Here is a 15323-nt window from a genome sequence, read left to right on the forward strand (position 1 = left end):
TAACTTTTCAGCGTTAAATGCACATTTCCTTTACCAATTACACTGGAATAATGAAACATTAAGAAAATGGAATGTGTTAATAAAAATAGCCTTTTTAATCGTGATTTACGAATACTTTTAGTCTTTTTTCGTTTTTAAGAGAAGTATAAATGGTTAGGTGCATTTTGTTTTAGAATAAGTATCGTTATAAGCGTATTAACGGTATCCAAGGCTGAGTTCACTGTCACTGTCTTTAAATCTTTTCACGTTGTCATTACGAGTACCCCCCACGGAATCACTTCCGTCGAGAAGTTTATATCCACATGTATCGAGGACATCGGTGAAAGTTAATTAAACCTGGTCACTCTTGTATTTCGAAAGCTTTGTCGTCCAGCCACGGTCGAAATATCGGTAACGTTGACGGGTAATGTGCTCCTCGTTTCGACGGCGCGGTTCCCGCTGGAGCGCCTTCCTGCCTCAAAGGATAAGTGGCTAGGACAATTGGTATTTGGAGCTTGATTTCCTTATCCAGACTCTTTGGGCTTATTACAAACTGTAACCAAATGAAATTCTTCTTCTAATTCGGTTACGCAAAATATAATTACAACGTATTAATAAGAGAAGTACTAGCTGTTATTTGAATGTAATGATTTTGCAGGATGTGAGTTAAATGTATCAGTTAATGATATCAGATTTAATATTTCTTACAATATATCACTGAAAATTTATTGCTTAGAATAATATCGAATTTTAATACTTATTATTTTATATTAATCTTAATACGATTTCAGGCACTTTTCAATAGAGAAACCCTATAAACAATTGATAAATGTTTCGAAAAATTAGGCCAATAATAAAACAAGAGGAAGTCAATCACATGTTTTTAACTCAATTAATTCAATATCCTTCAATTTTCCACAGTTCTTATTTTGCAATATTTACTAATTAAAATGATAAAACTCTCGATACTGGCTGCTGGTTTCTCTTGTCGATTGAACGTATCCAGCTTACAACTAATCGGTTCGTAATAAAAATTCGAAAGTGTGTAACAATGCTCGAAATCTCATTTTCCTAAACATTTTCTAAAATGAACAAAAAAATAACGTAGGATACCCTCGTAATTAACAGCTGTACACGAAAGAAATTCCATGTTTTCCATAAGTGGGGTTAAATTTCGCGAAAGAAGTCGGAGTATGGAGAGAGAGCGTAGTGCATTAGTCATGCTCCATGCAATCATAATTATTATGAGAACATCTTGGCCACTATGAAACGAGTAATTTTACTCACGTAAACGTGATAAAGAACGTTGATTAGGTGGCACCCCCGCAGATTGGTGGGCGGTAATGGAGGAACGTACATTTGTTCGTTCAACCACTCTTCACCCTCGCCTGGACGTATTTTCCCCCTGGAGACACTGGCCAACTCTCGTGTCTCGCTCGCAAGTACTTTACCTCGACACAAATACTGAATTGTTTCAGTCAACGATGCTTTAGTCGATTTCATCGTCACCTATTGGATAATTTCAATCGTGAACATATTAATCCAATTATTAAGACGTAAGGGAGTTTCGTCGTTTTTGGAGCCCCTTATTGGATGTCTTGTCAGCAGTCTGCTAATGTTGTTCTTGTAAAAATTCTCTATTTGTTTTTTAAAATTTAAATAGAGATAAGAAGATAACAGAATTGTTTCATAGATCTAGTCTTTCGTTTCATTCAACGAAGAATTTTTTTATATATTTTTATTGTACTCTTTCATTTCACAAGAAGTTATTCAACTTCAGAGATTGATTGAAAGACGAGTCGAAGGAAGTAACATAGATAGAATAATGTCTATTAATATTCTTCTCAATGTTTGAAAAATAATAACATTTATATTATACGCTAACTCGAAGCCCCCAATGGACATGTATTCTAATTGACAAATATTTCGTTTAAATACCAGCAAATTCTACAATTATGCAATTATACAGTTTTCTTTATTTTTTATTATATTATGTTATTATTCTATTTATATATATTACAACCTTCTGTCTTTTTTGTGAACTGATTATTTATAGACCGAAATAGAAGTTACTAGACCCGTCCCTCAATTTACGTAGAGTATCCGTTTCACGTGGATTCGTTTTACACGAATGAAAATCGCGTAAATAAAGTCTGTCAGTACAAAAAAAAAAATATTACAAATAAAAGCTAGTACATATAAGTTTTAGAAATACATATTTATTTCAAATAGCTTAACAAAACAAACAATGACGTTTCAGAAAACAAAAGTAAATTTTATTCGATATCATTATCGGTACGATCGTTGTTAAACATTTCTGGGTTAAAATTACAATATAAATTATAAATCTTAATAGTATGATAAAACGTAATGTACTTTTATCCACATCTCGTACAGCACTGACGCGTTTCAACATCGCCGAATAAGTTACTGTATACACTTGTTACTTTGAAAACTTCTAGGAAAATATATTTTTTGGCCGCTTAAATTAAGATCGCGCATAAAAAAATACCGCGTAAATTGGGTTGTAATTTACCGCGTAAAAAAAGTGCCGCGTAAATTGAGGGACGGATGTACTTTCATCTGTACAAACGACAAATATACCGTTTGAGAAATGTATATCGTTATTGACTTGCTCGACAACTTTCGATCAGTCGCGAGAAAAGCTCACGCTCTTAAAAGATACAAGGCGGTGTCGTATTATCGTCGGCCCCGTTTCCACGTTAGAAATTCTTTCGGTTAACCAACGAATCGAAATACGATACATACCTTGCTCCGATTGCTGACGGTCGCTGAAATGCCAATAGTTTCACCTGGAACGTATCCGCCTCTGTCGAGGCTCACCCTGCAGAATACAGGGCCCCCGGAGACACAGGAGACACCGACCCGTTGCTCGATCTCTTGTCGTGCAGGTTGCTGATAACAACATTTGCATACATAAGCATGCATCTTTAATACTAGAACTACTAGAACCCGTCAAAATGACGGATTTTAAAATTTCATATCGTACAATTATTGAAATTGCATGCTGTTGTCGGAGTTTATGATGACTTTTAAATCATTATATAGTTTTATATTATATCATATTATGTTACTGTATAATACATTATATGTATCAATGTATTATAACATTTCATTTAGTATACATTCAAGGCTGGTAATTCTAATGTTGACATGCATTGATGCCCTCTTCGTCTAATAAACCCCTTAACAAGTTCATTTCTTATTTAATCGATAATATTACCAAGTTGTAACATTAGTAAGAACATCATACGTTCGATGCGAATTTCTATGTTTCGTACGTATAGAGAATTTTAAAAGGAGATATTCATGATTCATTTGTGAAAATGTAAAATAATAGGTATGTAAAAATGTATCATATATCAGCGATTAATTGAGTAGCGAATACAATATTAGGTGTACCAATAGATAATCTACAAATCTACTATACATATAGGGTATCTCGAGTCCGGTATAACAACTGGACAGGATATGATTCTATAAGAAAAAATAAAGGAATCTTTTTATTTTCGTTTTCGAGAAAATAGGATTTGAAAATTCATCTAAATCATGTGTATTTGTGCTGAAAATAAGTAGAAATTACCTGCAATAAACAGATGCGTTAACCATAATTCTATTGTCCCTGCATCGAAAAAATTTTCAAATTCGATTATCTTGAAAACGAAGCCTCACTCGAAAAAATCTTTCTTTTTTCAATTTATTTTTTCTTATAGAATTACCTATTTTACCAAAATCAATACTGATGTTCGAGGAAATCAGAAGTCTATATTATTTCAATGATATTTGTCCTTGTTCTTCAATGTTCGCCGCCATTTTGAATGAAGAAAAATGTTTTAAAATGTTTTAAATTCAAACTGTGTTACCAGTTTATTAAATGAAAATAGTGGATTACTTATTTGGTACACCCAATAAAACGTTACGAATGATACGAGAAGTCTAATCACGTCTGTCTGTGTACATTTTATTACGATCCAGTGAAATAAAATAAAACGTCTCTCGGTTCGTTTATTTCTTATGAGAGCAAGCTATCGATACTATTGACTATCACTTGTTAGATACCTCTCGATTATGCAACGCGAAGCGTGTGCAATGAATGTGACTATACAGTCGAATCAACAATGCGGTCGCGTTCGGTGCTGAATGTCACGTGCCTACGTAATAATTATCTTATGTTACATGTTTATAATGGTGTGCAAATGTGGCTTTATCGTCTTGTAAACGGGAACACACTCTTTAAGGTGTGGTTGCAAATTGGAGGAAAACAATATTGCACAATGTATCGGGCAAAATTACAAACGTGGTGAGGTTTCTTCATAAAAATTACCGTAATGCTCCGATCGTCGTTTCGTTTAACGCTGTTACCACGATTAAACATTTCAGCAAACCTTTATCGAAATGGTCGGTAGAAAATGATTCTTCGTTTAAAATATCAAATTTTAAATGTACTCTGGTTAAAAAAATTATTTAACTTAATGTTTTTTTCATTCATAATTCCTGAAATTGTAATTTTATCTTGAGCTTTTAAACCAGAATATGCCAACCGTCCTGCTGTAAAGATACCTTACAGATGCCTCTATTCTATTGTTTTTCAAGTTGCACAGGTACTAAAACTACTTAGAAGTGACTAAAAAACACACTAAAAATTGAGACGATTCCTTATAAAATATTCTAAAGGGTATTAACTAGAATTAGGTTATAAAGTAAAAAGTATACTTTAAAAAAATTGTTTGGATATACACTGCATGGCATAATTAAAACCACCCTGAAATTCTAAATTCTTATTTATTGTTGGTTGAAATCAAAACGAACCAAGTAATAAGAAATAATGTTTCCTCAGCAAAGGGGAAATTATATTTTCTAGAAGAAAAAATGGTTCGTTTTTATTGTAACCCCAATACGTAAGGATTAAACATTTTAGAGTGCTTTTACAGTTATGCCACGCAGTATAAGGAGCTTAACCGAAAGACAAATTTTGCTCTATAACGTTGGTAGCTAATAATTTCGAATTTCTTTTGGGTATGCCAGGCCGTGGACTTTGCACCAACTTTCACCCAAAAAGCACTCATTCTAATGGTATCCTTCTTTTGTCAGAACTTATGAGAAAATATAGGGTGTTAAAAGAGAATCATTTGATATCTATATGGTACATAGGCCAAACTGTACTGAGTAAAAAAGCCTTAGTAAACTTAAGTCGAAAGGTAAACCGTTTTTAAATTATAAACATTCTTGTATGTAACATCATGATTGACTTACTGACTTCTATCATCGCATATTTACCTCAATGTTTATAAACCGCGTTCTGAATGTCCTCGTTCAATTTCCATACATACTTCATGGCAGTAGATTTCATCGGGAATCAGTCAGTTGTCATCAACCGGCGATTGCAGATCTATTTAGTATTACACAGTTACAAAGTATCGTGCTGAAAATGTCAACGTATTACTCTAATGAAGAAATGGCAAATATGCATTTTATGTGAAAAAAAAAAGACTAAAAAAAAAAGTAAAGTAAAGTGGAACACCTTCTGTAAATATCGAAAAGCCAGTAGTAAGTCAATCACGATGCAAACATACAAAAATATTTATATCTCAGAAACTGTGGACCTTTCGACTTATGTTTACTGAGGCTTTTTTATTTAGTACAGTCTGTCCTGTGTACCATATAAATATTGAATGTTTTCTTTTCACACCCTGTATAAATAACTGAGTTAATATGAATTTTTGACAAAAGATATTGTAATCGATGTTTCGACCTCGCGGAAGCGAAAAACCTGCATAATTACAAGGGTCACGGATCGCGATCGCTTTCTACGTAGGTCGGTGACCACTATCCAGAACTCGGTTATGTTAACGCGCCACGAGAATCCTCTTGATCGCGTGCAAGAAAGAAAGCGTAAATGACAAAAAAAAAATCCGTGTTTTTCCATCCGATCTTCAAACTTCTCCGCTAGATTTTCACATTAAACCACACGCGAAATTATTCGAGGCCCCTATAAATACCATTCCAATCCGAGTGTGACTAATTTCTGTGTTATTGCATTAATATTCGTGTAATTCGAACGATCATTTTAATCACGTGTGCTTTCATGTTTCTTTTCACCTCCCAGAACGGTCGAAGTCTAATAAATTCGTTTGAAACTCTATTTTCTCGACGTTCGTCCTCGATACATCTTCCAGAATAACAATCATTCTCTCGTTAGAACGCTATTGCAAATAAAGATTAGCCAGAAATAAAAAATTTACTAAAACGATTAAGTTGTAGGCGATGATATTTTCAATGAAATCGTTATGTTGCACGTCGTGTACGGTGTAATTGCGATCGCAGTAAAACTCAACCGACCGTTATTATTTCACGATTGGCAACATCGTTGCAGGCTTGCGCGTCGGAGATTCGTTTAATTGCACGCTTCAGGTAGAAAGCGTAAGCTGAACGGATTCCAAACTGACATGTTATAGTTACCATGAGATAGCGGCACACAAATCATAACCAGTTTATCTAGGAAGAAGGTGATCGTAAATTATAACGAATGTTACTGAATGCAGGATGGTCAGTTTTAAACACAGCAAGCCAGTGATTTCTTTACTACGGTTTACGAGATTGATCTCTTAATGCCTGCCATAACATATATTGTGATACACTACCAGACATTTGTTTTTTGCAAAGGGATTTACAACTTTGAATGGTCACTTTTCTATTGTACTAATAATAAAAAATAAATAATTTATAATAATAAAAATTAAAAATTAATAATTATACATAATGAATTTAATACCTATTGTGTCTGTACTTACTTACAACACCCGTAAGCAGATGCTGTAACATTTCCATTTGAAATCCAAACTGAAGTGCGTGGTAAATTGTTTTTTGTATTAGAAATTCATAATTCACGCATAAAGGGGTAATTTTAAACGCATGTGTGTGTTCTTCCTTCTTTCCTGTTAACTTCTAGACTTTTTAACAAATTTTATACAGGGTGTACCAGATCGGGTGATACAACCGTGCAGGAGGTTATTCTGCATGCAAAAACAAATCGAAAATATGGGATAAAATGTTTTTCTATGATGCTTTGTTTCCGAGATAATCGAATCTGAAAATCTGTTAGACACGCGTGCGACTGAATAATACTTGGCGAACGTGTCTGTTCATCACATTCCGTTTCTACTTATTGTCACCGCGAATACTCGATGAATTTTTCAAGTGGTTTTTCTCGAATATATCTTGTATGAAAAAAATTTATTCTTCTTTTTCGACTTATTTTTTTTTGTACAATTACCTCCTTGTACTAACCTACTTCAGACATCCTGTACATCTTAATGAAATTTCTTAGAGTTTTCGCTTCCGATCGTTCCCTTCTTGGTAATAGAAGAAAACCATTGACTTAATGTTTTGCGTGACGAATAGCTTCTCACAAATCGTGATGATAAGACTGCGGATTGTTTTCCGAAATTCGATAAAATTTTACACTTTAATCCAATTTAAGGAATTTTTTATATTTCCTTCAACCTAATAAAATTCTTAAAAATAGAAAGAGACTTCTATTTTTACTCTTAACTTCAGAATTTGCTTTCGAAAATGTCTGTTCGCACAAATATCCACAGTCTGGTAACGATTAACGACCCCACAACGTGTTCACTGTGAGTCTGACTAAAACTGGAACTTTCTACTAATCAGCGAATTGTGCTGAACGTTTTGTACTGTGTTTTAACATTTTTACAATAAATGTTATTATATTCAAATAACTGAACACCTACACCTTGTCCACATATTTTCAAAATTTACTTTGACTGCGGTAGAAAAATATGGTACAAGAAACCAAAAATTGTCCGAGGATAAAGTGGATCATCCAAGGCACGCAGAAACATAAATTAAAAAAAAAACAATCATTGAATTCCAAAACACATAGTTCTATTCAATTTAAACATATAGCTATACTTAATATAGAATTATTTAAGACATCAGTATTAAATATCTTAATATTTCCGTCAATTCCCTCAACCACTAGCAACAGTTATTCAACATCCCTGTACAAAACATGATAACAATAATTTACATTTCAGCCATCGATGAATCGAATTACAAATAACCGGTAACTCGCTTTTTTTATACTAATTGCAAGAGAGATTAAAAACAGCGAGTCAGAGACGTCTGTTGAAAGAAGAAGGGCCTAACCTCGCGGAATACAGTTTCCCGCCATAAATATGCACGATAGTCATTAGCGGCGGGAATCCTATAATTGAACGTGGAAGCTTTTTCACACGATCTTTACCCACTATTATTCAACAGTAAAAGAATGTATAAATATGAAGACGTGTTATCCTTAACGGCGAAAAGAACTTACCGCCAGGATCGGCGGCTCTAGATTCAGATCGATGGGGTTCATCACGATGAACACTTGCTGATTCTTGTGCGTGAGGCCGCCGGGCTCGCGAAGCGCAGCCTTGCAGTAGTATTGGACCCAGCCGTGTTTCCCTAGAAAAGTTGACGGCAGACCGAGTGGAAGACCTAATTTGAATGGAAAGCTGTGAATTCCCGGCGATAGCAGCGACGGTCCTTCCCCTGGATGGCGGTGTCATCGAACGGCGAACGGAAAACAAAGAAGAACAGTTTCGACATTATTATTCGACGCGTCAACCGCGCAGGTGCGCCAGCCGATTGTGTGAAAAGAAATATTCCTACGAGTACTGTTTGGGTGCTCGATTTGAATACGTATGGAGAATGCACCATTAACATTTATCGCTTTTCTCTTTGACGATCGCGTGTGTAACATATGTGGAGTTTTATATGTACCATAATGGCCAAAAGTATAGGACAACACTGGCCGAAATTTCTATAAACTCACCATGTTTTTTCGATGAATTCTTATAATTATTCCATATCAATGAAAAATTTGTGTTTGGTAGAATTTTGGTAACATTTTAAAAAATAAATATAACATTTATTTAAGAAAAGAAAAAGTAAAAATATAATTCGACAGAAAAGAAAGTGCGAAATTTTTATAAAGTCATCTTCATTTTCATTTATGAGAAATTTAGAAATTTATTTATTGATATACGGGTATATAACCCTTTAGTATAGAATCCAGTTATAATCAGGCAATTGTAGGTAACAACGTGTTGTATGATCTATGCCTAAAAGAGACTTGGGAACTAAAGAAGTCCAGCGATACACACGATTTATTCACATTCATAATTATGCGGTTTATGCAATTATATTGTCCATAATTCGTGCAGTGGGCCTCTTACAGTAGTAGGACATAATTTCTTCTGAATGATGCTGACGTAATTATCTTAAAGCGAGATAATATATCAGGACACATGATGAAGCCATTAAGCGAAAGAAATTAAGGAAATTAGAAAGGTTTATATAAATTATTACTATTTAAACCATTTTGCTCTCTTTTTAATGTTGCAAAACGAAAAGAACTATCCCTCCAACCGAATATATTCGATGATTATATTACTTTTTATTATTTTCATTCCTTGCTACGAATTAGTTTTAATACTTTTTCTGTTACTATTAATATCATCGTCACTTCCCTACCATCTGCGTGTAACAGTAAAAAAATGGTGTACTTATATAATAACAAAAAATTTTGTAATTTATTGCACTTATTTAAATACAAATGTCAGTTAACTGTTAAAGTACCATTCGACCGTGGGGCTTATCAACCGAGTCGTATTATCCGAACCGCGTGCATACATTCTGGCCGTTTGCTTTTAACGACTTGCATCAAATGTACCGTAATGTAATTTCTTTTCATTACCTGGTTCCCCGAGCAATCTCATACGAAAATCTATATAGTTTTCCTTGTCGTAGACCCTCTCGGCGCGTTGACTACGCACGCGGACCACTCCTTCACCGATGACATGGAAATGCAATCCTGAAACGCTGCGACACACGAAGCATATCATTAGAGAAACATCCCGTCCGTATAATCGACTGCTTTAACATTGTAGGAGTTGTGTAATTCGCGACGATCGCCGTTATGCGAACGAAATGTCGGGTTTGCATCAATGGTAAGCATACGAATTTTCGAATTTTCGTTCGTCAAGTCTTTGTGAAATAACAACAAAAATTCACTGTACTGTAATCAAGGCACATTGCGATCATTAGTTGTCATTACATAGATCAATTTAATGAGCCAATGCTCTTCTATTCTGGAAACATTAATTCTACGAAGTCTTTACTAATAAGTAAACTATGCATCCTTGTGCAAATTTAGATATCTATGAGTAAAATTTACTGAAATGAAATTATGTCAGAGATTTGTTTCTGCCAACGAAGGTTTAGCAATTCCAAAGTAAAATAAAATGTACACTAACCTTTACGAAAATTTTTACTGTATCGTGTTTATTCACATTCACATTTCCGATAAATGTATACAATCCGCAATCTACTAATAAGTATTCTTATTTTTATTTCTGCTTTGTTTAGCGAATTTTGTTTGTTTTTTGGAATTTTTAAAAATGATCTGAATAACAACGGAAAATAAGGGGGAAGGTTAATTAAGTTTCAAATTATGAATATGTTAATCAGCTGCACTTGCCATCATGGCCAAACCTTTGCCGCATAAAATCTTTCTCGAGCGTGAAAAATCGCACATCAACGGAGGTAACGCGAAAAATATGAAAATATTTCATGGGCTTGTCTGCATAAATTCGTTGTCTTGTGATTAAAAACATGCTATCCGTCTATTTTATTAATTACGATAGAGAGTGGCTTCGCGTAAGAGAAATCTAATGAATTTAATACGACAGCGCTATTTAACATCAGGCAACTTTAGTTTATAGATTTATTAGATGGATACAACATATGATTTAATATTTTATACATTCCAGTTTCTAGAATGTGGCAACATGTTTTCGACACCTCAATGATATTATCTTCTATTAGGAATCTGCTCCGTGTTAATTAATTTAGTTGTATCGCAAAAAACAAATAGATTACCAACTTAAACGGACATTACTAATATCGAGATTATAAATATTTCATAGGTTGCGATTAATTAATTCCGACACGCTAAAAACATTCTTTTCAGCGATTTCAATTGAGTAACAGCAGAGGTGTTGTTATGGTCACGCGTTGCATAGTGTACGATACACAAGAGATACATAAGAACAATTAAAAATCCCGACAATTCATTTACCGCAATTGTTTTCATTCCCCCTGGCACGTTTCAAATCGAGAAAGTATCCCGCCCACAGGTGAGCTCAACGCGTTTCAGAGCGATTCTGACGAAACATCACTATTTTACGTAATCCACGCGTTATCGCGCAATTTTCAGACACGATTCACTATCGAAAATAAAATTAGAAAAAAAATATCTTATTACACTGTATCTAGGTTCTACGCTTAGAATACTCCAACAGTGATGACGATGACAGCGAAAATCCCTACTAATCAGACAGTCCATGTATACCTTACAGAGCCTTTACCTCCTTCAACGTTTAACACCTGTTTCTGTTATTTCCATCACCTCAATCAGGTTCTATTACATCTACCACCTCACCAAAAAGTCTACCAACGTTACGTAAAATATATCATACGTGAAAATAAAGTCGATCGGGTAAACTTTTCCTCTGAGAAACCTTTCTTACACTGTAAATTTATGTTGATCGAAAGTACATACCAAATAAACACACAATTTCTTACACCCTCTTGTTTAGGATCACCCTCCGTTATCCTACATAACCAATACCACTTCCACTCTGTTAGAACAAGATCAACTCTACTCCTATGGACAACCACCGTAACTGTCACAATAAAGGTTAGAAAATATATCGAAATTTCGCAACATTTTTCACCTTGTAACTTTTCAACGAAACCATTCCCAAATTCAAAATTGGTCTCGTTAAACTCTATACAACAAGTACTTTCCATAAATATAAGTTTGAACCTAAAAAAATATGTTTCCCAAAGGAAAAGTTCACATAATCGATCCCATCCGAATAGATCGATCGTGCACTTACTAAGCCTCATCGTCCAGCTCGATGAGCACCCGGCCGGACAAAAAGTGGCCGGGAAAATACAATAGGTTCGTATTGTCGAATAGTATCAAAAACTTGCTCAACTTTCGCGTCATTGTGCCGATCTGTCAGCACGAGCACGGAACCAGAGACGCAACGACGACGGGTTCCGCAGGCTCACGTTCGGAACGGGTACGCGGCGGTAACTGATTATGCACCGAGTCGCGGCGGGCACGAAAATTTTTTCCAACAGCGACTGCACGCATGTCACACAGTGAGAGAATCACTGGCGCACACTGTATCGCGGCAGCAGCAGCACGCCCATAACCTTGCGCACGTTGCGTGTCTCGGTTTGGTGCGATCGCGGGAATCTCACTCGGTTGGCTTTTCTCGATCGAGCGAAACGTTCGTTCCGCAATCGCATTTTCTCAGCACTTCTCTCCGTTATCTTCGATCGAGGAGACGCGACACAGACACGATATACAATAAAAATTCGTCTAGTGGACACAAGACACAACGACAATTTTTACACTGTTATCCGTCAAAGTTACAGGCCACAGGCTAAACGAACCGCTCGTCTCTTCCTGCCCATTCTTGGAGCTGTGTTCACTTTCGCTCCCCTACCTTCGGTCACGTTTCCACCTCCAACCGTGTAGCTTACCCTGCTGTATCCTCTCCTCTCCTCTTGGCCAATGGAGAACCGTTTCCATTCTCCCGTGCACACACGACGAATTAGATACTCTTCGTTCGTCCGCTGCCTGCCGGTCGTCTTTTCACGCGGACTGTACTGCATACAGCACGGTCGATGAGTAAAGTCGATAAGGTTCATATGGCAGCGCGATACATCGAGGATCGTTTCCCATAACTGGGACCAGATGAATTCGGCTGATAAGGCTCGTTTTGATGCGCGAATTCGCGGGAAGCCGGAACCGTCAATGAGAACTGGTCGCTTAGCTTCTCGACTCTGTATGGTGTACGTGAACATTGAAGCAGATATTGGGATGTGGATGAGGTGTTTTGGTGAATTTTGGGTGATTGTTCGATTCGTTTGGGATTTTAATGCTAGTAGGACCGTGTTGATGACTTGGATACTGTTACATAGGTGTACTTTGTTTTATTGGAGTACATCTAATTTATTATATTAGTGCGTTTTAATACCTTGTGATATCATAGGGGAGGGGTACTTTATGACTACCATATTACTATTTTGAGAATTCCCGTTAAAGTAATTACTTCAGAATTTTTAAACCATTAAATATTGTGTAAAAATATCTCTTCATATGGGAGCATATGAGTATTGTTTCATAGAAATTTGAAAGATGTAGAAAAATAGTCGCCGTTACGGAAAGGAATGTCACGGAAAATGCGAAACAAATAATTAACTAAAGAAGACAACAATTGTATGTGGTTCATGTGCACAGATAGGTATGTGGGAGACACAGTAAAAATCTAGTGTATGTCTTAATTGTGGATTTTCAAAGTGGAAGTGGGTGAATTGCCTGAAGTCCCAATTTCAAAGAAGTTCTGCGTTCTTAAAAAAATTACTTACAAAACTGATTATTTGCAGTAAAGATATTTGATTTTATCGGGATACTTTATTTTAAATCCTTTATTTCCAGATATATTTAAAACAAAGTTTTTCTAAGCGTTATAGAGTTTTATTAGGTGGACATGATTTCCCTCCTACCTCTCCCCTCGGTATTCAGATAACAAAAAAAGGGCTTGGTACTGTAAAGATTAAACAGCATTATGTTAAAACCATGGTTGAAATGTTATGCTTCGTTATAAAGGAAATAGAATGCTTCGATGTATTCTGAACCATTTCATTTGGTAACATATTTGATTACGTATTTTTATCGTTTCTTCGTATTTTACTGTCAAAATTAGAACTTTCTTTTATAATTTAAGATGAAAGACGTGCAAATTATCATTTTAGATATGTTGTTAACAAATAGATGATGATTCTGCATGAATGTACATTGAACATCTAGAGTGAATTTCTCTGATTTTGATTGATTAGTCAACATGGATATACTACTGGTGACGAATTTTGTCTTCATGAATCATGGTGTACATTGCTAATTGTATTTATGATACAGCCCTGTATCAAAAGAAAGAACTATAAGCTCTTGTATTTACACTGTATTTAGTGGTATTACATTATCTGAGACGAGCCGTATTTACGGTAGGATTTACAAATTATCTGTTATGTGTCTGCTAAAAATAGATCTTTACAAAAGCTAAAATGAAATACGGAAAATTAAATTGGATAATTTAAGAAGTTATATCATTTCTTTTAGAAATTTCAAGTTTAATTAGTTTAATTTTTTTACGTGAAAACTGATGTGTAAGATTTAAATTCTAAACTAAATTTTGCGCCATTATTTAAAAATTGATTGCAGCACCATCACGTGCAAGCGGCAACAAATAGTCGGTGTCACACTCAAAATTTATTCTTTGTCGGTAATGTCGGGTATTGACGGTAAAATGATAAGGAGCTTTGGAACTCCCGAAACATGTGACAGAAAATTACATGGAATAGATGTAAATCCACCGACTAGGTATAGAATAGACCTATCATCCAATGCTTTTTTCTGTCCTACATTTATAGAGCTACATAACACTGTTACCATTTTAGTGTCAATATCCGACGTTACCGATAAAGCATGAATTCTGAGTATTATTAGCACAAATGAAGTGTTATATTCCATTCATATTGCGTATATCTATATGATTTGACGGGAATAAAAATATCCGATGCTTCAGTTTAAGGTTAAGGAATAAATATGACAGTCATGAAATATGAAACGGTTTAGGGCTATGAAATTAGAATGGTCAAGATGAGGTAAAGAAGTTTCATATGTGCAATTATTTTGTGATACTGCATTAGAAACCGGTATCCTGTGAGAAACATCGTATTTAACGATATGAAATGAATAATAAATAACGGTCTTAGGGATTTATACTGGAGAGCTAAATCTTTAAAAGGAACATGTCGCTTAAACATATTAGTTAAAAATGATATTTATTTGGGGAATATGAACATTATAAATAAACGAGAGCGGTAGAGCGAGCCGCGGTATCGGTGCTCTCCGTCGGTGCCGACGCGTGCCGAATGGTGCCGGAGATGGCCGGAACGGTCGAACGGAAGCAAGCGAGAGCGGTAGTGCGAGCCGCGGTATCGGTGCTCTCCGTCGGTGTCGACGCGTGCTGAGGAATTTCAGTGGTCTATGAGGCGAGGTGTGCGAGCGAGAGAGTACGGTAGAGCGTGCCGCGGTATCGGTGCTCTCCGTTGGTCCAACGCACTAGTGACGTTGCGTCACACAGTTTATTGACCTAGCCGTGTACGCCGTGTAC

General features: G+C 35.6%; 1 protein-coding gene across 2 annotated transcripts; it reads right to left on the minus strand.

The window, feature by feature from the left end:
• Window positions 1–162: 162 nt before the first annotated feature.
• LOC107188122 (arrestin domain-containing protein 2) lies at window positions 163–12082 on the minus strand. 2 transcript variants are annotated; one of them, XM_015576370.1, is made up of 6 exons: window positions 11970–12082; window positions 9764–9888; window positions 8339–8556; window positions 2749–2895; window positions 1267–1488; window positions 163–532 (listed from the first exon to the last, which is right to left on the minus strand). In XM_015576370.1, exons 1-6 carry the CDS (start codon window positions 12080–12082, stop codon window positions 341–343), a joined length of 1017 nt encoding a protein of 338 aa, XP_015431856.1. In that variant the 3' UTR covers window positions 163–340. The 2 variants fall into 2 exon arrangements, with proteins under 2 accessions (XP_015431856.1, XP_015431857.1); XM_015576371.1 differs by lacking the exon at window positions 11970–12082 and adding an exon at window positions 11333–11345.
• Window positions 12083–15323: the final 3241 nt, after the last annotated feature.

This window comes from Dufourea novaeangliae, unplaced genomic scaffold (assembly GCF_001272555.1).
Source record: "Dufourea novaeangliae isolate 0120121106 unplaced genomic scaffold, ASM127255v1 scaffold115, whole genome shotgun sequence".
NCBI classification, from domain to species: Eukaryota; Metazoa; Arthropoda; class Insecta; order Hymenoptera; family Halictidae; genus Dufourea; species Dufourea novaeangliae.